Source organism: Empidonax traillii, unplaced genomic scaffold (assembly GCF_003031625.1).
Source record: "Empidonax traillii isolate 1590-97213 ecotype Southwest subspecies unplaced genomic scaffold, ASM303162v1 scaffold349:size579689, whole genome shotgun sequence".
Lineage (NCBI taxonomy): Eukaryota > Metazoa > Chordata > Aves > Passeriformes > Tyrannidae > Empidonax > Empidonax traillii.
In genome coordinates this window covers 136,764-159,015 of record NW_020955542.1, presented here as the reverse complement: position 1 = coordinate 159,015, position 22,252 = coordinate 136,764, and the positions used below count along the sequence as shown (strand labels likewise).

The window sequence follows — 22,252 nt, the reverse complement described above, 5'->3', positions numbered from 1 at the left end:
TCTGCAGCAATGCCATGAGGCCAAAGCTCCTCAAAAAGCAGTCCTTGGAGGAAATCAAATAACAGAGCATACCACAGCATTATACTTGCTGTGCTATCTTAGCCTTTGGCCAATGGTGAGTATCTTTGCTTGCAACCTCTAAAATTTTCCACCACCATTCATGCAGACACATAACTGGGATTCAGCCACAACCTAATACATCCTGCATGGATCAATCACCACAGGCAAACCCATCTGGATCCAACCCTGGGTCACAGGGTCCAGTCTAAAAGAAGATGAAAAAAAACTCAGAATAGCTCCAGAGCACCCAGGAACAGCCTCAGATGGAAAAATTGAAATATGGAAGAGTTTGTTTCCCCCTTAAATACTCCAAGTCACTTTGAGCAGTTGCCTCCACCTTTATTTTTGTCAGGAATGAGCAGTCCTTGCTAAGTGCAAAGACTCTTCGGATCATTGCAGTGGTTAAGCGGGGTTTGAAAGTCACTAATCGCATGACTCTGTCCGCAGCTCCAAACTTTCAGTGTCTGCCTCCCTGCCCCAGATTCCCCACCGCAGGGGCTGATCAGAACCTGTCCCAGACCCAGCTCATCTAGAAACTCCCCACCACAGTGTCTGCAGTCACCCCAGCTCGCTCGGTCTGAACAGGCACTCGCTCTGCATCAGCATCCCTGGCTTCAATGCCTGGAATTAGACCCTGCAGATTAGGCAATGTGCTGAGGCTTATCTCTGTGTCTAATCACTAATAAAGTTGCAACCTGGTGCATTTGTACCGTATTAGGTCTCGCTCAACAACACGGACTTTAAAGGTCATCTGCCTCCTCCAATCACTGCCAGGTTTGCTGCAGCGGGCATGCCGGTCCCGGTGGGTCCCGCTCCCACCGACTGGCCACCACCAGCAGAAATCCAATTACGGGCACAATAGTCCCAGCCCGGCGAGGCTCCCGGGCCCCTCGGCACTCCCGCCCTGGCGCCCCCTCCACAATGCCAGCTTTTGTCTCAGCCTCGCTATTGTTTGGGATTCTCTCGCATCCCCGGACACGGGATAAAGGGCCGCGTTTGGAGAGATGTTTATGAATGAGGTCTCAGAGCACAAGGGTGCAGCAACACGGGGCCTGACCGTGGACAAAAAAGGTCGTGGTTTCTAAAAGCCACGTCGAAGTGAAATCATTAAAGATGTAACATGCAGTAGCCAGGAACGAAAAGTTATGGGCAAACGGAAAAAAAAAAAAAAGAAAAAGAAAAAAAAGTAGTTAAATCCTAGTCCTTTCAAACTGAAGGGAAGTTTTGACACAGATCTCAGTGCAGTCAGGGTATCTCCCAAAATTTCTATGCTAAATAAAATACCTAGCAGATCCCCCTGCTAGAAGCCACAGTTTTGAAAAAGAGTTTACACTGAATTGATTTCCAAAGGGGAAAAGAAATTATTTTGATTTAATGAGAATGTTTTCTGATTAAAAATATAACAGTAGCAAACAGTAAAATATGTGCCAAAGAAACTAGGTGAAAGATATCAGCTAACAAAAATCTAAATCATCCTTCTAATGTCAGAGAATATTCTGATCTTCAGATGATGTAATGAATATGCTACACTAAATTCATTAAGAGGAAAGACCTATATGTTCTCCAAGACCTGTAGGAATTACAAGGGTCTTCCCAGCTAATAGCATATAAGACCAGGTCAGTTCTGCAGTGCAAATGTCTGAGAGCTCAGGCAAAGTTAAGCAAAACCTCTGAAACACGTTCAGCACAACATACAAGTCTTGCTAACAGCCAAAACCCACCTTCCTTGCACATCCAGTCCTACCAGGGACAAAGCCACCCACAAACCCCATCTGTCACATGGGAAAGTGCCTCTTTGTGAGGCTCTGCTGAGTAGAAGAGGATAGTAATATTGTGAAACCTTTCTGGTTTAAAGAATAGAGGCATACATACAATTGCATTCAATGAAACATCATATGGTAATGAGCAGCAATGGAATAGCCAGGTATAAATCTCCCATTCAGTAGAATGTCACATGTATAAATCTATTTACCACTCTGTAGCTCCTACCATAATAAATTACCAGGAAAATGCCTTGTGCACCACTAGTAGAGCAGGGATTCAGAAAAGTAGGCAGGCTGTTCTTCATAGGGAGGTACTGATAACCAGCCAACCTGAGAGTTTGTTACAAATGTGATATTAATTGCACTCTGCTTATCTGATGTGTTTGTTTGCATGCTTGGAGGCCCAAAGTTGATTTTTTTTCTCTTTTTTAAACTAAGACAAGAACACCAATACACACAGACTGTAGTACTAAGCCAAAGTCAAGGGGTACAAAGGGTTCACTAAGTCAAAATCCAGAGCCCGAAGTCCACTCACTAAAGGAACTACAAAGGCTCCTCTGACTTCATAAGCTGTATCACACTGCAATTCATAGTCAGAATTATTGAATCATTTGCATTGGAAAAGACCCTCGAAGACCATCAAGTCCAACCATTAACCCAGCACTGCCAAGTCCACCACTAAACCACGTCCCTAAGTGCCACATCTACCAGTCTTTTAAATACCTCCAGGGATGGTGACTTAACCACTTCCCTGGGCAGCCTGCTCAAATGCCTTTCCAATGCCTGACAACCCTTTTGGTGAAGAAATTTTTCCTAATATCCAATCTAAACCTCTCCTGGTGCAACTTGAGGCCATTTTGTCTGGTCCTATTGCTTGTTACTTAGGAGAAAAGACCAAACTCCACCTTAGTCCAACCTACTTTCAGGTAGTGGTAGAAAGCTATAATGTCCTCCCTCAGCCTCCTTTTCTCCAGGCTAAAAACCCCAGATCCCTCAGCTGCTCCTCATCAGACTGAATGGTATTCTGGCCTAGTTTCTGCTCAATGTAAATGTTTTATGTAGGTTAATCCCAGATAAATAACTGTTTTCTTGCATTATCTAGATCTTCCACTACACATTATAGGGTGTATTAGAAAGATTAAGCACTGCACAGTCAACTAAGAGCCTCTCTACAGGACGCTCCTGCCCCCAGCTCTGAAAGGATGCCACGTCACACACTGAAATACCCCGTGTATCTGCATGACTTGCCAAAACCTCTTGCTAATCACCTGAAGTTTGCTATTTGTAGCCATGAGCAAACAGCATTTCAGAAAAGCTTTTGTTCTTGTGCTGAAGAGCTAAGGCTAAGCTGTGTTCCAGAAGTAGCCAGATAAGGAAAAAGGTCACATGCCAATATAGCATTTAATATAATATAGCAGAATCAGACTAAAAACACAGCCCAGTTATATGGAACAGGCAACTGCTTTAATGGCATTTAATTCAGCGAGACAAAGGTCTGAAGTGCAGCAACACAGTGAATGCAATTTCACAAAGGGAAGATGTGGACTCACTGGAGCAGGTCCAGAGGAGAGACACAGAAATGATCAGAGGGCTGGAACACCTTTCCAAGAGGTAAGGCCGAGACAGTTGGGGTTGTTCAGCCTGGAGAAGAGAAGGCTCCTGGGAGACCTTATTGCAGCCTTCCAGTACTTAAAGAGGGCTTATAAGACAGATGGAGACAACATTTTTAGTAGCTCCTGTTCTGATACAACAAGGGATAATGATAATGGTTTTAAACTAAAAGAGGGCAGATTTAGATTAGATCTAAGGAAGACATTTTTTACAATGAAAGGGTGAAACACTGGCACAGGTTGCCCAAAGAAGTGGTGGATGCCCCACTTCTGGAAACATTCAAGGTCAGCTTGGACAAAGCTTTGCGCAACCTGATCTGGTTGAAGCTCATCGCAGAGGGGTTGGACTAGATGACCTCTAAAGGTCCCTTCCAACCCAGACTATTCTATGTTTCTAAGATCTGAGACCAGAAATGCTGCTAATTCTAACACCCACATCATGAAGATCATCACCTCCACATCTAGAGCTTTACACTCTTTGTTGGGATCCTCAGTGGTCTCTCAGTCCTTGAAAAAGCACTGCAATTTGGAAGCAGTTTTTCAGGTCAGGAATGTGAAAGCAGTGTGTGAAATGTCTATTTGTGTATGCTTATCCTACAACTAAAGAGAGACTTCTCCCTCTAGAACTGTCTTTTCAGTAGTTGCCACCAAACACACACAAAATATTTACAAAATTTATCTACAATCCACTCGATGCTCACATTGCAGAATATCCTACTACATAAATCTGTACAAATAAAGCAGACATTCTGGATGAACATCTGAAGAAGCTGCTAAGGAAAAATCTGTGTATGCCCATTGCAGTGCCTAATCCCACCTACTTTGCAAGGCGTTTTTCACAGGCATCACTCTCACTGCCCTTTGACATGGGCAATTATCTGCTCCCAATCCTGCTGACCTCACATTCCTTACCCACCTGCAACTCCTATGTAAAGATAACAGAAGTTTGCATTCACTCCAGCTAAGTCTCTTTGTTCTGGGCAAGGAAACGATATTCATAATGCCCAAACTGATTTCATTCCAGTAGAGGATTAGTTTCGATCTCTGGTGCCGTAGAACAAAAAGGCGAGCAAGAAATTATCATCAGATAATTACAATGCTTTACACTTTACAAAGGACACACAGAGATTTGCAAAAAAAAATAACCCTTTTGCTGGAATGAATCTGCAGTAAATTTCTGAGCATGCCTCAGACACACTTAGGAAGCCTACCAAGTCCTGCAGATAAGGCCCAGGACTGAGGGTAGGCACATGACAGCTCTGCTGCCTGCTCTTTGCACACTTAGGCTAGTCAACATCCAAACTATAAAAAAAGGGGAATAATGTTACTTCTCAGACTTATAAATATGCTATGAGGCCAAACTCATTAGTGTTTACAAAGCACTCCTAGACTCCTTGTCTGGAAGGAGTTATACAACCATAAAGTATTATTCATGCTGTTCTAAGGCAGAAAAGTACGTATTACTGCAAATCCAGCAGTAGCTTTTCATGCACCATTAAGGTTTACTACACTGTCTTAATCTAATCATAAGCACTTCAGAACCCAGATCTGTCATTCAAAACATACAGATCAGAATTCATCATTGAATAACCAACTGGGTCAACGATAGACAGCACAGGACACACATGCCCTTCTTTTTCCCCTCATATATCCCACATATCTACAACTGAACCATTTCATTTGTATCTTCAAAACTCTATCATTATTGGTTTTCCTGCCATATTGCATTATGTCTACTCAGGATTTTAGCAGGTTCAAAACTCAGATTCTTGATCTGTTTGCACATTTTAAAAAAGCTGATATGGGAAGGAGTGCAAAGTTCAGCTCTACACCTCTTCCAGCATTTATCGAGGAAACCGGTTCCTTCAGGCAACTTTTTCTGCCCATTATTATTCTGAGATCTCCTTCACTTGTAATTCTAAAAATGTATTCATAACTAGTGGTAGACTTGCTTTTGACTTGCTGATCAAAATACAATCTTTATAGCTCCAGGCACCATCATCAATGCTGAGCTGGAGGGAGTTCAACCCAGTTCAACGAAATCGGCTGTTAAAAATAACAGCTAGTTCTCAAACCACATTTCTGGACTGATTTACTCCATCTCCTCCTTCAGGCTGCTGCCATATCCCTTTGCAGTGGTCTCCAACTCCATCCTGAGCTAGGCAGGCACCTCTTGCTGCCCACTCCCACTGTGAGAATACTTCCCCCCCCAGCTCAGCACAAGGGCTGCACGGGAGCTTCCTCTCAGCTTGACAGAAGTTCTACCCCCACTACACTCTTGCTCTCTACCCTCCTGCAGCAGCCCCAGGATGTAAGCACCTCCATGGCTCCCCATGGCAGATCACACACTCTGTGCTGCCCAGCCCTCCCCTCCAGCTCTACAGCTGTTGTTGCTCTCTCTTCTGTTGTTTTCAGCAGAACTCTGTCCCTTTTTGTTTGACACAATTTTGGTTTGAATCCAGATATGAAATCTCACCTTTAAGAAAAGGTCAAATTCAAATATCACCATCTTTGAACACAACACAGTCAGGGAGTTTCAGTATTTAGACAACATTTTTTTACAGGGGCAGTTCCAAGCCCTTCTCAAAAATATTTTGCTTGCTTCACTTTGAACTGCCAAATAAAAAAAAAAAATTTAAAAATGAGAGACCTGTAATTTTTATCCAAATAAGGTAGAATGAAGGATAGGACAGCAGATCTTCCATCGGAAACCTACTCTGTCCAGCCTGGCCAAGATGCTGTAGCAGGCTGAAAGGAAAAATAGAGGTCTTTCCAACAACTGTATCAATTGCTGTTTACATGATCCATTCCTCATCTTGCAGGCCTCTGAGCAGACTTGTTCCACAGCTGAGGAATCAGAAAACTTGTTGGACCTATGCTATTACACACTGAGGGCATTTACAGCTCTGGAGCGACACCTTCTCAAGAATACAGCCCCATGGCCAAGAAAATTAGCTAGTCACCTCAGCCTTTCCAAGAGCAGTCTGAATCACTCTCAGAATACTTAATACTCTGAAAATGCTGAGCACCTGTCCTCTGAACAGAAGATGCCCTTCAGGTATCCCAGGTGGCTCCCCAAAAATGCTCTGGACCACTTGCCATTGTGCAAGTTCTTGATCTGCTGCTACAGAGACTGTGACCTGCACGTGTCACCTCTACCCACACTCCTGCCCTCAGCTCTCATTTGCATTAGGGAGAAGATGCTATTGAGTTCCAAAATGCTACTTTTACTTCTAGGGAAAAAAAACCAACCAAACAAAAAAACAAGGCACACAGAATTGGATAAACACATAGTTTTACATTTAAGCACAGATTAAACAACACCAATGTTTTAGAGGACTGTGTTTTCAAAGAACAAATTTCCAGAGGAACTTAATTATGTTACTGGGGTTAAAGAAAGGATTTGTGTGATCCAGTTTCTCTTCCTTACTATGCTGTGAGTGATGGATGTGACTGAATACAACAATCCACTTAACCCCATAGCATCTACACTCATCATTTTAAATAATTAGGCAGCACTCATTTGGGGTGATCCTTTCTCTTCCCTTCTCTGCTGTTTAGCTTTACACAGAAAAAATATTTAGTGTATAAGGCAAATAACACGCAAGAATATAATTAGTCCTTTCAAACTGAGATATTGTTTAATTTTGCTAACTGAAAAGAGAGAAAGCGAAAGCTCACACTGAGTGGCTAGTGGCGAAGTCATAAAATGTCACTTTTCTGAGGTTCTTACTCCAGTAATTATCTTTTAGACAAAGAACAGTGACTCATAAATCTGCTTTTTCATAAAAATCCTTCACAAAAAAAGTCTGCAATAAAAAAGCCCTCCTCCCTTTTTTTTTTCTTGGTCAACTTGAGGCTGAAACAAGGCCTTTATGAGCTGTGGGAGTGGAAAGTCATTAGGGCTTCAATTCCAAATGAAAATTAAGGCTTTTAACTTCCCATACTACTCATACTGACAACCTTTCATACATAATTGCCTAGGAAGAGTTACTGCAGTCTTGTCACCCTCCTAAAGCGTCAGTGATACGCTGACAAAAGATCCTCCCTACCAATTCCACCACACAAATGAAAATAAAAGCCCCTGTGGTTAAGAAACTCTGGGTTCACACCCAAGAGTGACTCCAATGACTTTTCAGTCAGCGTTCATTAGGAGTTACCAAATTGTCGGCATCAGAAATAGAGCAACCAAGGGATCAGGTAAGAATCTAATTGGAAAGGGGAAGGGTATCTTCAGCAATTATGGCAAAGACACCACTGCTTTTCAGTGACATGAGGAGCAACATGGCAAGAAGGACCCCTCAGCTTCACAGCTGTGATTCTTCACCTCTGCCAAAACTGCACTAGGCTCACAGAGAAACAGCATTTCAAATACACATATATAATACAATATTCAATTGGGCAACATAGATGGGATGAGCTGAAATAACAATAAATGCTGTGCACAATCTCTGAAATATATCGAGGTAACCTGTTGCTGTGACAGCTGCACCTTTCTGCACTTGTCTGTATCTGTGGAGAAGCAAACACTGCTCTTTATCTAATTTTGCTCTTTGTCTTCTCATTTGGGGGAATTGTTATTTGACAAGTTTCTGTTTTTTACAGTTGGCTGAAGACAGTTCATACCTCATCATCCAATGGTCCAAAGAAGTATATACAATACAGGGAGAAGCAACCCAACATGTAAAATGCTTTATCCCAGTAAAGCTGAAACAAGAGTTGAAGCAACCCCAAAACTGGGAATTAGAAATGTGTGGAGTTACTATAAAGGCTTCTCTTTCCTTGCTAGTTCAGTATAACTCAAAACCTGTGCTGCTTGTTATCACTGGTATCATAGCAATGGTTAGAGACCTCATTTGAGGTAAGGGTCTAATTCTGTTGAGCATTGTATAAGCATGTTATGAATGACCCAATGAACCACAAGAAACTTGGAGAGGACAAAGGAAATATATTATCCTGGTTGTATAAAAAGAGAACCACAGATCACATAATCTAGCTAACATTACATCAGAAATCCATGTAACAATGAGAAAGCACTCCAAATCTGAGTCCCAGTTCAGTGCTCTAACCTGCAGAACCATCCATCCTTTTCTTATTCTAAAGATTACACCTAAAACAATACAGCCTTAACTGACGCAATAAAAAGAGGACTGCATTTTGTTACAAGAGGCCAGGAGACAAGCATGGGAGACTTTCAAATAAACTGCTCAGAATCCAGAAGCAGACAGCTACACCAAAAACTCAAAAAGAACAACTTCCAGAAGACAGTTGAATACCGTCTCACACGTGCTGCTACATCCACATGGCCTGGAGGACTGAGTTGCAGATATCATTATTGTTCCTGAGGTGGAAACTGCAGCCACTCCAGAAGAGGAGATCTCCACAAATAAGGCATATATTATCATGTTTCAGGACATCAAGGGGGAATAAACACAGAGGCTTTAAAAATTGATCCCTGTCTTTTAAAAGGTGCTAAGAGGATGGAAAAAAAAACTCACTGTAAATGCTATCAGAACTGGAAGACAGAAAGGCTGCTGCACTGGCTGAAATACCCAACTGGTTTGTAGCTTCAAAAATAAACATCACAAAGAAATGAATGAATAATTGAAATAAAGCAAGCAAGTACATGGGTACTTGTAACAGCAAAGGACAGGTGTATCAGCAGCCTGACCAGGACTGAACAAGTGACTCACTCCCATGCTGGGTTTCAGCTGCAATCAGGAAAATGAACAAGGGAACATTTTATCAGAGTTTTTCACAATATGCCATCCCTGAGCAATGCAGGAGCCGCTGGTGAAGATCATATAACCTATAACTACGTATCACATTCAACAGGAAACAAGCTTTTAACTCAGTGGAAAGGGATTAAAAGCTCTGCAGATCCAAAGCATAGATCAAAGTTATATTCAGCTGCTGGGAAATAGATAAATATGAGACTCCAAATCCCAATAAGGGAGATAAGAAAACCAGGAAAACAAAAGAATATTGTGCATCACAATAGTTAAGACTGTACATAAAAATAAGATTTCCTTAACACCTTTGTTAGGAATTGGAAAAGATTCAGCATCAACTGAAATTAGTTATTTTTTAGTACTGATACTCTGCTAGTGTCTGACAACACTACTCTGGCACAAAACAGTGGATTTTTATGTAGGTTGTCCTGGAACCTTTTCTATTAGATCCTACTAAAGAGAAAAACGGGGTGGGAGGTAAATTGCTGCATGTATATAACCAGTGGTAGTCCTCTGGCAACACAAAAATCAAGCAGACTATTACCGAAACAGGCCAGATTATGCCCATTGTTGGAGATTAAAGACATCATGGATCTCCTTTGAAAAAAATACCAAAGCAAGTGTAAAGAGTCCACGTCTTAATCTCATTCAAGTCCAACAGCGTTCCACAGTAACTTACTGGGCACTAGGATGTACCGCACCACTGAACAGTCCACAGGCTGATACAAAGTCACAGCCATCCTTCAAGGAGCACAGTGTCACAGGAGTGGCATTTATAGGACAAGGCATTATCAATAAGTGTCATAGATTGAATGAAATGTACTTTAGCAAGGAAAAAACTGCAGATGAAAGATAGATGCCAACCCTCCAGAGATTGCTTAGTGCTTAACCAAGAGTCAGAGATCAGGAATCTTGCATTTGTGATACGCAGCAACCTGTCTTCAGATGATCCAGGATGGAAGATGTGGGGAAGAACAGACATTTTTTAAATCTAGTCAACCCCACTAGATCAGAGACTGACAGTAAGCCTCCTCCTGCATTGGTTTCCATAGAAATATTAAGCTTTGGGGACTGGAAATGCTGTAAGGCTTACTTTCTCTTAGTTTCTGAAACAATGGTTTGGTTTTACCGCTCTACTTTCCATGGGTCTTCTGCAGCATAGGGACAGAGAGACACCTGCTCTGCAGCTCTCCCTGCCACACCAGAGCAGGGCCCTCAGCAAGGCAGGGTATTGTTCCAGTGTCCTGGGAAGGCAGGGGCAGGTCAGACGTGGCTGCTAAACTCCCCAAGCATAGGCAGCCCTGGAGCATCTTACTGCCCTGGAGACGGTTTGAAACAGCAGCAAAGTATCTCCTCTTGCTTCCTAGACTGAGCCCTGCTCCATCCATTTGCTCCACACACTTCATCTTCCATCTCCCACAGGCATTCAAACACCACTGACTTTCTTGTACACAAATGAAACCCCAGCAGGAGAGGAGTTTGGGGGTGAAATGGTGGGAAAGGCAGCAGCATGCAGTCCTCGTTGTCACTGCACAGAGCTGGGGGATGGAGCAAAGTCTGAAGGGCTTTTCAGAGCACTCCAGCTTTGATTGGACTAATTCTGCCAGAGAGACGGGGTTGACACAACCACAGAAGACAGCTAGCGTGTCACCCCTGCGACTGCAGTTCACAGCTGGCCAAAGCCCTGATGCCATAAGCCTGACACTCACTGACGGTGCTCCCTCTACTACAGACAGCCCTCCCACCACAGCCACCCCAGGCAAACAGGAGACATCCCATCCTACAAGCCTGCAGGAGATCCCAAGCAGACAATAACTCACATGAGATTTAGGATTGCTTCAATCTCACTGCAAGATCTTCTGAAGTCTCAAATCCAATTGAAACTAATGTGTAATCTACTACACAAGGAGGATCTGTCACAAAGACCCTTTATAGCAGAGTCTCTGAGCAAGGTGAACACCTGGCACCACCACCACTGCTTGGAGACATAAGTCAGTACAAGCAATGAGCTTCCTGAGAGAAGCAAATTTAAGGGAAGGAAGGGTATATATAAGGAAGCGTATGCACAGAGGCTAAAGTAACCTGTTATAAATGGTCTCGGCCCAGACGTGAGTCACGAGAAAAGTGTTCAAAATAACCTGTACAGCAGCCCTCAATTGCCATGGTGATAAATGTTTCCTAATGCCTAAGAGCAGCTGAGTCCTGAACTCCATGCACCTAATTCACGAACAAAAGCACTCATTATATCGAGAAAAAAAAAATCACAAACGAATTGTGGCCATTTTAAGCCCTCCTCAGATCAAGGGCTGATTTACACACTCTGGTTTCAATGGGGAGTACTGTGCTCACATCACTGCTAATTCAGAAGATGGAGCTGGCTTGCTTTTTGCTTCACAATTCAGTAGGCAAGGGAAAGATAGATTCTCTGAGACAGTGTTACTTTTTCTGCCAGGAGTTATCTATTTGCAGAAGTGGGTCAACTTTCTCTTGGTGGACATGTTCGTGTGCGAGTGCCTAGCAGCGCTGCCTGCGCATTTCTGCCCGCTCCGCGTGCGGAGGAACCTCTGCACATAACTATTTATGGCAGCCAAGTGTTTCATGAATTGCAGCAAGTTAACCACAAGGGGATGATGACATTTGGCGACAGGGCAGGATGAATTCTGGCTGGCAGACAAAAAGTCAGGTTAAAAATACAGAATGCAGAAGCAAACCCAGCCAGTTGCAGCTAATTCGCAGGAAAACTGGATGTGCAGTCCCCAAACCTTCCCTGTTCCAGGCGAGCAATGTCTTGTGTTTTGCAGTGGGATGCATTAAGACCTAGGTGTGATCGTGGAAAGAACTTCAGCCTTCTGAGATCAAGCATTTTAACTGTATTTTAAATGACCTTAGATTTTTTCATTTGCCTAACTCCACACCTGACACATACCAGAAATTTTTGCCAGTTTAAGCACCTCACCTCCATCTCACCTACCAGTGAGATCAGCCACTGTCCATCCTGCTGCTCCCAGAGCATCTCCAAAGGGCAGCCCCAGTACAGAAGGATGCCACAAGGGCAGCCTGAGGGAACAACGTCAGCGGACCTTGCCATGGATAGGTCTGTGTCAGGTGCAAGCAAGTCCACAGCCACTGGAGCAGATAAAAAGCTCAGTGCCTCCCAGGGTGGGCTTCCAGTATAACTCAGGTTGCATAAATGTGGTCAGCTTTGTCTCCACAAAAGCATTAACCCTTCAGCTTTCAGAGGCAATACTTGTGTTAGTGTTGGTATTCATAGCCCTCATCTCCACACAGACATCGAGTGTAATACCTGCCAGGGCTGCATTTTGGGTTGCCATGCCCGCCACTTAATTAGATCACCATTTAATTTGATCCTCAGCTTTATTTGATGAAATGCCTCCAGAGGACCAAATCATTTACATGTAACCAACACAGTTTACTTCCCTTATTTTGATTGCTCTTGACAAGAGTAAATGGATAATTCTATCAAAGGCCCATAGAAAATTGTCTTTTAATCAATACTTTTTCCTTCGACAGGAGAGCTGAGAACAAGATATCTCCATAGAAAATTGAAAGAGGAAAATAAAATTAGAACACACTACCATGGAGAATATATTCCCAGATATGGCCCAATTTTAGTTTAAACATCCTGAGCCTTGTTTTCAGGGACACCAGTTACGCTGAAGTTTGAGAGCCAAGCAGGCTGGCACACAGGCAGTGCCCTAACAAGATGGCAGGAGCAGGCAATGAAAAAGTTGCCTCATGTGAAGCTCTCTACAGAAGTCCTTTGAATGAGTGGCCAATGACCACTGGCTACAAGAAACTCAAGCTGTACTCTTCATGTTTGAAACCTCAGCACTGATAAGTCAATTAGCAGAATTCATTGAACTTACAGCAGAGATGGAAATCGGTGTTTCTACAGAGGTCTTACATCTATCTAGTGTACCGTCCCAGGGCAGATTTCCTGGCTTAATCACAAGGAATCTGTATGTAGCAGCCTACAGCACCAAAAATAAAAACAGGTTAAATATGGTAGTATTAAAAAAAGAAATTAAAGCAATGTTCAGAGTGTTCTTGATATAGGAAAGATAATAACTGGTCAAGTAGACAAACATCTGCTTCAGCTTGGCAGGAGCCACCAAGCTCTGAGAGGCCTCCTGACAGAGAACAGGACTTTCTCTGATGCAGGCTGCTGTGCCCACACAGTGTGAGGAGGTGACATCTGAATGTAAGGGGGGTGACATCTGAATGCTGCTGAGAAAGGTGCTTTCCTGTCGTTTCCCAGAGCTAGCACAGCTGTACTGGAAGAGTGAGCAATGGTCACCACAACATCTGTAATAGGACTAATCTCATCTGACTTTAGACTTTAGCTTTATGTACGAGCTGGCCAGGATTCCTTCTCAGCACCAGAGAGAAAGAGCACGACTAGCATGCAGTTCTTCTCTCTTTAAAGCAGACATAGCTGACATAAATCATGACACCAAAGTGCTTTTCTCCACGTGGCCAATAAAGGAAGCCAAAGGGAATACAGATCTTAAAATCTATACTGGAGAACCCTTCGCTTCTACCCCTGCATCTTCTCATCTCAAAGGCCTCATTAATACATCACAGTAAATAGTATGTATATTGATTCTTAATACACTAATAAAAACAAAGTATTTTGGCTGAAAGGGTGTGAGAAGAAGAGGAGAAATAAGTACAGGATAGCTGCATGGTCGATCAATACCAACCCACAGGGGGGAACAGCCATTTCTCTTTGCCACCATTTTAACTGCAATACATCATACCCTCTAGGTAAATATGTGGACATTTACAAGTGGGAATCAATAGAAATAGAGATCTTCCCACCCCCTCACCCAGAGAGGCTGTTCTTCTTTCACTGGAGAAGACAGTAGCAAGAGGCCATAGATTAATGTCCCTACCTACTACTACAAGCTCTCTGCTTGTACCCACAGATTCCTTCCAGGCTTCTCTGACCACTTTTTAAGTGTTGATGTTTTTAATAATTTACAGAAACAAAATAAAACAATGAACAAAAAAGCTGTTTTAAAAAAGAGCATTAACATTTCATCCAACTTGAATAAAGTCAGATACACTGAAAACCACCCAGTCCATTTTGTGAACCCAGAGCAAAGAGTTTCAGAAGATCTAATGATAAAATTCAGTTGAAATATAAAATATAAAACTAAAGCTTGAATGCACAGGATTTTGTCCCAGGCACATCACTAGTTAGCCAGTCTGTATGCCTCCAGGCTTGCAGATGGATAAACAGTTGTCCCAGTCAGTTCTAGATAAGGCTAAAACCAGTGGAAGCCCTTGCCCTGGCCTCAGGGAGCTTTGAGTCACTCCTCCCAATGTTCCCACATACCTCATAGTCCAGAGACATATCCTATGGTACCTGAGGGCTTTTTTCTTCCCCCAGGTCATGGTAATATCACCTAATGTGGCTGGTGGGGGTTTTTTTCTAATTATTATTTTTTTTTTTATTTTTTTTAAACCTAATTCTGTCAGGAACCAGGCAGTCCTCTCAACAGGGCTGTCTAAAGCTGGATGGGCAGAAAGACTGCATGCACACAGACTCACACCATGCACATAAAGGAAAGCCAAAGCACTCATAAGCACACACAGTGACTGTGCCTCAATTTTTGTCCTAGATCTGTGGGTAGGTTTAGGAGAACTGTGGCATACCAATACACATGCAACTGGCCAGTTCCCATCACACAGCTTGGAGATGCCCCAGTCCCACAGCCCAGGTCCCAGCACACACAGAGAATGGACATACTACTTACTTTCAGATCAAGCAGACTTCCTCTTGGCTCTCAGCAGAATATCCAGAGCTACATAAGATTACATGCGTCCTCTAATATTAGCCATTTTCACACTATGTTATACTTATTATCTTATCTTCCCTGAGTGAATAACTAATCATCAGCTTCCAAAATCCAATTTATAAAGTAAATAGGCTTCAGAAAAGTGAAGCGAAGGTGGATCACCAGTTGGGTTGGTTCTGTTTTTTAGACTTATACCATTTATACTGAATTTCCCTTCAAATCTAGAGTTCATCACCTCACACTGAGGTGGGTCACTGGGGCCAATAAATCAAGCCCTGGTTTAACAACTCACTTCCAAAGGACTGCTGAAGAGAAAATGAGAAACATTTAACACACCTTTGCTCACTAAGACTTCACTAAAAAGCAACCTTCCTAGGAGTGTTGTGACAGCCACCATACTCCTGACTCCTCCAGAAAAGCACTAAGTGAAGCTCAGCAAATACTACTAGTAGTGGCAGCACAGTTCTGGACTTTCCAGCTTCCGATTTCAGGACTTTCCAGCTTTTCCATAAGCAAAAGTGCTCTAGCAAGCAGCTCACGAGTAGCAACCTTGCTCCCACCAGCCGTCCAAGGCTCCTACTCTGTTCTTACTACAGATGCTAAATTAAGCCCTGTGTCCCTTTCCGATCCACCTCCTGTCCCTAAGAAAATACACGGGATTGTTTATTTTGGTATTAGCTGATCTGGCCGGGCAGTGTCTGCTTTACGCACCGGTTAGTTCTCCAGTGCTTGAAAGAAAGACGAGACAACAACAAACCAGACCCAAGTTTACAATCTAAAAATGAAAGTCCATTTTTCCTCTGCCTTCCTTCGGCTTTATGCCTGAAGGAAAAAAAAAATCACCAGCAAAAGAGTACAAAAAGGCTGAGATCTAGGTTGCACTCACAGATGGCAGGGACAGGACCAGGGCTGCTTCTCGACAGCTACACCACCCACCTGACGCATCGAGGTTGTTTTCCACGTTCATTTGCTCCTGGCCTGCTCCTTCACATTGTTATAGGCTTAACAGAATCGTTGCTTGGTCCCAGGCAAGCACCCCTCCCAGACCACTTGCTGTCAGTCAAAAAAGGGGCCTGATAAGCCCTGCATTTGCATATGTATTGAGAGGCATTTCCAAAGGCACAGCCAGGGAAATGGCCTTGCTGAATACCGATGCTATCTGAGAATGACAACTATTCAAGTCATTTTACAGCTTCACTACCTAAGTGGAGAGATCAGGCTTGTCTGCATCTTTACAAGGATTATTAGCTTTAAAAGTGCTGATCATATCCGTTGCACCCTCAGAAATGAAGCTGCACAGGTTCTCAGGAAAAGAGTTTCGGTACTTCCCACAGAGACCACCTTCCACAGGAATCCCAGAATGAGAAGTCACTAAAAGCTAAGGTCATGTCTGAAATTCTCGAGCCCTTATTCCTTCTTCCGATACAGGAGATGAGAAGGGGTGCAAAGGCAAGCACGGAAATACGCACGTGCAGATGCTCTGACATCTCTCCCTACACTTACCCTACATAGGGTAGGACATGAGACTGGGCTCTCAGTCCCCTCCAAATGATACTGCTGGGCACAGTCCCACACACAGTGTTTGAGAAGGGCAGTGAGGACCGAGCTGTGCAAGTAGACACTTTCCTCTTTGTGCAGACAGGGATGACTTTGAATTCCAGATGGGGTTCACAGTCCTCACCCCGGGTTTAAGGGACAGCTCTGAGGCTGTGGTGATGCCTCGTGTACTCAAGAGCCCTGGGTTACCAGATTAATTCAACTAGCTTTGTCCCAGTCAGCTATCAATACCTAAAACGGACATGGTCTAAGGTTCACAAACCAGAACTGTGAAGCCCTTCTGTCCCAAAACAGTAATAACACATTCAATAACTGCCATGTGTTCTCCACGTTGCCTCTGTGGAGAGCAATGCTTTAGGAAAATAAAATCAAGTCACGTCATAAGCAGAAGCTATCTGTAGATTTACAAACCAGATACTTCTGATTTACACAGCACTAGAACAGAGAGATTAAACAAATTCCACGCCAAACATTTAAAGATGCTTGCTGTACCCTGCACCATCTGGTGACTGGATCACCCTTGAAACCGGCAATCCCTGACTGCTGTGCGAGGTGGTCAGAATGTCTCCAGCTGTGAGTTGAGACATAGAGCTGCAGCAACAGGACCACAAACAGCAAATTCATGGATGAACACATTACTTGTGAACTGAGTTGATCAACCCAGCATGCCCTCAGATCTCTTGGGACATAAAGACTTAACATAAATCACCAAAAAAAAAGAAAAAAAAATAGACCGGCAAAAGCTCTGGGAGCTGAAAGCATGGTTATCTGGTAAACATATCCACTGCTGACATCAATCAGAGCCAACCTCTGGGGCTTCATCCCCCTCTCCGCGCTTAGAGAAGGGAAAAGGCACCCCAATCACAAAACAGTCCTCTGTGGTTGGACAAGAGGTTTAAGAACATTAAAAGGAGTCTTATATTCAAGAATTTATTAGGTTGGTGCCTGGATTGATTCCTATTCAACCCTCTTGGACAAATTACTCCTTCTAGAAGTCAAGTATTTGGTCTTGTTGGTTTCAAAAGAGAAAAAAAAATCTCCATTTTAAAGACATTCCAATATTATCACTTTAATGCCTGATGACTATTACACAACAGGAGAAACTTTGCTTGACTATGAACTTCCAGAGGAGGTTTGGCACGATTTCACTGTGGAGTTTGTTTCTAACTTTAATGACAACGAGCCTGAACAAAATTGTGAGTACAGCGTCCCTTCAAGAGCAATCTCTTCTCTACAAACAAAACTCCTCTTTCTGAAGCGGAGCTGGAGGAGAGCCACAGTTGCACCTCTCTACAACTGCTAAGCACATCACAGCCAGCCTGCCCTAAGAGCCCGTGGAGCTAACAGGTGATGATGCTCTGTGGGACAGACTGGCACTTTCATCAGATGCTTCCAAAAGCTCATCCCAGGCTCTTTATCAATGTTATCAAACTAGCAAACAAACAAGCCAAAAATAAACAAAAATATTTAAAAGGGGAGAGAGAGCAGGAAGAGTGGAAACACAATAAGTGTTTATTTAACCCTGAAAACTCATGCTGGTTTTTGTCAAAAAAGAAACGCAAAACAAACAAACAAAACAAAACAGCAACCCTGCAGATAAAAGAGGCTTCAACCCTCAACCCGGGACATTGATAACACCAGTCAAGGGGCACCACCACACCCCATCCCCCTCACAGGTGCCCCTCCCCGGCCCCCGGGGCTGCTAAAGAGGTCACCAAGGATGGGTAGGGTTGGGAATGGCAAGGACCCCTCCTTCCCGGAGTCCCTCTCCCCGCCGCCAAGGGGGACCGGACACGCAGGGGGAAGGGGCGCCGAGCCAGCAGAGCGGGGGGAAGGGGGGCAGGGGCTCACCATTGAGGCCGTTCGGGATGCTCCGGTGGTGAAGGGGCGCGGACAGGTCATCCATAGACCTCCGCATGGCCCCGGCCTTGCTGTCGCCGGCCTTGTGGTGGTGGAGGTGGTGGTGATGGTGGTCGGGGCTGCCCGCGCTGCCCGTGCTGGAGGTGCTGCTCCCGTCCCCCACGTCCCTGGTGGCCGAGCCGCCGTTGAGGTTGGTCAGGCTGGCCTGGCTGTCGATGGAGCTCCGCGAGCCGGCCCCGCTCCGCTCCTCGTCCAGCATCAGCACCATCTCCTTCAGCTCCACGTTCTCCCGCAGGAGGGTCTCCTGCCTCGCCTCCAGGTCCTTCAGCTTCTGCTGGTACATGCCCACCTCCTTCCACATCACGCTGGCCGTGTGCCTCCCGAAGCGCTGCCATTCCCTTGACAGCTTCTTGCCTTTTTGCCGGTCGTCGTCCAAGAAGCAGCAGAGCTCCCGCAGCTCCTGGTTGTCGTCCTGCAACTTCTGATTCACCTCCTTCAGCCCGCGGATCTCGTGCAGGTGAAGCTGCAGCCGCCGGTTCACGTCTTTCATCAAGTTGCCGTGTTCCACCATTAAGTTCATCTTTTCATTCTCCACTTTCCTTAGTCTTTTCACCAGCTCTTCCTTGCTCCATCTCAGCATCTCCTCTTCTGAAATTTTGCTCAGGTCTTCTTTAGACCCTTCCAAGGAATTTTTTGCCATCATCTGTGCCTAGCCTGCGTTTGCTCTCACTGGGTAACAAATGGTTGGGGTTATTCGGATTATTTCTTTCGCTTGATTTCCTGGAACTAAAATTCACTGCAGCATCTCAGGGAAGAAATATTATAGTTCTCCGTTGAGCTTTGGACATGTAAGAGGAGCAACGCCGGACTGGAAATTCTGCTCCCCCATAGACCCCATAATAATAATAATAATAATAATAATATAATAATAATGATAAAAAGAAACCACAAACCAAAGGAGGTTGGGGGGGAGGAAAAAAAAAAAAAGGCGCCCCCCCTGCTCCGGGGCCTGGGGGCGACAGGTTATCCGGGAGCCAAGCGCTGCCCGCTCCAAGCGAAGCCTCCGCAGGGATCGGTCAACTTACCCTGGGCAAAACAACTACGCGGCGGCCGCCCCCCCGTTCCCGGGCGCTCCGTCCACTTGTCCTCCCGTTCCCCCCCCGCGCCGCTCCCGCCGCTCCCCGCCGAGGGGACCGAGCACGGCGCCCCCGCCGCCGCCGCCGCCGCTCGCCCGCAGCCCCGCGGCGATGTGGGGCCGAGCCCGGCGCGGTGGCGGCCGATGCCGGTGCGGCGCTGCCGAGGACCGGTGGGGGAGCCGGCGCCTTCCCGGAATGGCTCAGCCCTCGGGAGGGAGGGAGAGAGCGAGCGAGCAAGCGAGGGAGGCGGAGGCGGGCGGCCGCGCCGGGGCTTGGTCCCACCTCCTGCCGGGCAGGGCGGTGCGGCCCTGCCCCAGCCGAGCCGAGCCGAGCGGCGGGGAAGGAGAGCCGGCTGCTGGCGGCGGAGCGGAGGGAGCCGAGCTTGGCCAAGACGATCCGAGCCGCCCCCTTGGCTGCCGGGCTGGGCGCTGGCCGGGCCCGGTGCGCCGCGCCCGCCCCAGCTCGGGTTACCGGAGCCTCGGCCGCCGCAGCCAATGCGGGGCCGCCTGGCGCCTTCGAACGGCAGGTACAAAGGGACGGGGCCGCTCCCTCCGCCCGCCCCGCCGTGCCCTGCCGTGCCCTGCCCGCCCCGGCTCACCGCTGCGCCGCCCCCCGTATCTTCCACTCTGCTCCTTGCCTTTTTTTGTTTGTTTGTTTGTTTTTGTTGGTTTTTTCACGGTTTTTTTTTAACGAAAGCTACCGGAGAGAACCTCATCCTGGGAAAGGGTGGGGTTGGACAGGCAGGAAAACGCGCCCGCCGGGCGGCCCGGGGAAGCGGCGCCGAAGCGGCCCCGGTCCCGCTCTGTCCAGACGCGGGGAGGGACCCGGAGCCGCGGGAGCGGAGCGGGATCTCCCGGAGCATCTCCGCTGCCGCCGCCTCCCGCTCAGGGCTTTGTCACCGGGGCCCGGCCCCGCGCCTCCCTGCCCGTCTGCCCGACCGCCCCCTGGGGCGGCCGCCTTTGTCCTCGGGTCCTTCCTGCATCGGCAGGTTGAAGGAGTCGGCTCCAGGATCCCTGCCGCCTCTCTGCTCCCGGGAGTGGCATATTCCTTTAGACCTCAGTAGTGCGGGAGGAAACTGCCCTAAGACGCAGATAATGCTTATTCCTCGGTAAAATCTGCCCAGCTTCTGGTGTTCCTTCTGCGAGGAAGCCCGCGTGCCAGCATCCCTTCTGCACACATTGGACAGAACCTAGTAAAGGGTATGAAAAGTTCATAAAGTGAATTTCCTAGACAACACGTGGGCAGATTTCCTATATCTTTGCATCACATCCCGTGAATTTCAGTCTAATGCACTTTTCCTTGGTCTATGCTATCTCTCTGTGGGCTGCTTTTTGGCCAGTATCACACTGTGAAAATTAAAGATGCACCAGGTCACAGCATGAGTCCTTAAAAAGCCCCAGGGAATTGCCAGCTTTGTGTTCCTGAGGAACCTGAGTAAATGGTTTGACTCTAGGGTTAATCCAGCGTAACCTCAGGGTTTCTGACCACTAGAAAGCTGGTCAAGACACCCTCTAGCTATAAAGAAACATCAAATCCGATGCCAGAGCGTGGGATGCAGAGCATATGGCCTGTGCATAGAGGGAACATTGGAGCAGAGAGGGAGGGAGGATTGCAACTTCTGCCTTTAGGTGTTGTCTTCCTCAGTCTCAGTCGGTAAAACTGCAGTTTCTTCATGTTTTTCTGCACAAGCCTCAGTTCCTGGATTTCTGAGCCCAGATATACCCTGGGCAAACTAAAACAACTGCCTGTTCCCTACTGAAGTAAAACAGCAGAGCTGCTCTGCTCCTGGGGCGGTTCATGCCATCTGTAGGCACTGTAGTCCCTTTTCTCCTGAGGAAGCTATCCCATTATTATCAAGAGGGTAAGAGGAGCTTAGGACAGAGCATGGAGACTAGTTCACTTCACATGGAATTTGCAGGTGGTGGATTCCTGGTAACACACTGCACAGACATGAAGATGTGAAGAGGGCAGTCTTCCCCTAGCACAAACACACACTGGGGTAATTCCCTAGAAAGGAGGGAATCACATTGTACAGCCACTGGTGAGGCCTGCTGTCTTCCTTCACAGGCAATCACTCTGAGCAGATAAATCAGGGGCCACCCAGGACCAGAACTGTGCTCGGACCTGGGTTCCCATCTGAGTGACAGCTCTGCAGAAGGTTCAGTCCTGGCCATGGCTGGTCAGGCTCTCCTGAGGCTGCCATCTCAGCAGCAGGGTCAGCCCTTGGGACATGGAACAGGTGTCCATGCCGAGAGGTCACTGCTTCTGGGGTATGGGACCCCTCTGACACGTCTCAGACAGGCCATGGCCAGCGTGGCTTGGGATCAGGCTGTGTCCCATCTCCTGCTTCTCACCAGCCCGAGCCACAGCTTGTGGCTACATTGTGTCTATAAGGCACCCAGGCATTTTTTGAGCCAAGCCTTTTATTTACAAGGTTTTAATCACATCCTTCCCCACAGGAAGTCGAAAGTGCTTCTCCCAGACCCTCCCAAGCACTGATCTGACTACCAGGTCCCTGGCTGGTGGCCAGGAGAAGGAGGAGCAAAGCAGGGGGACACTACAGAGCAATTGTTCATCATTGACTGAAGTCAAAAAGGGAGGGAAGACTCCAGCATCTGCATCACAGACACAGATGATGCTACACCGTGGCGGTGCCCAGCCTGGGCAGTTTATTACTGGGCCTGCCTGATGTTTGCTTCATCAATTTCC

General features: G+C 46.1%; 1 protein-coding gene across 2 annotated transcripts in view; it reads right to left on the bottom strand.

Annotated features, from left to right (window-relative positions):
* The window catches only part of CCDC85C (coiled-coil domain containing 85C), a 110,720-nt gene extending 91,172 nt beyond the window's left edge, over window positions 1-19,548 (bottom strand). For both annotated transcript variants that reach the window (XM_027892394.1, XM_027892395.1), the window contains exon 1: window positions 18,399-19,548. In XM_027892394.1, the coding sequence (XP_027748195.1) occupies window positions 18,399-19,110 (712 nt within the window). In that variant the 5' untranslated portion in view covers window positions 19,111-19,548. The remainder of the gene's footprint in view (window positions 1-18,398) is intronic.
* Window positions 19,549-22,252: the final 2,704 nt, after the last annotated feature.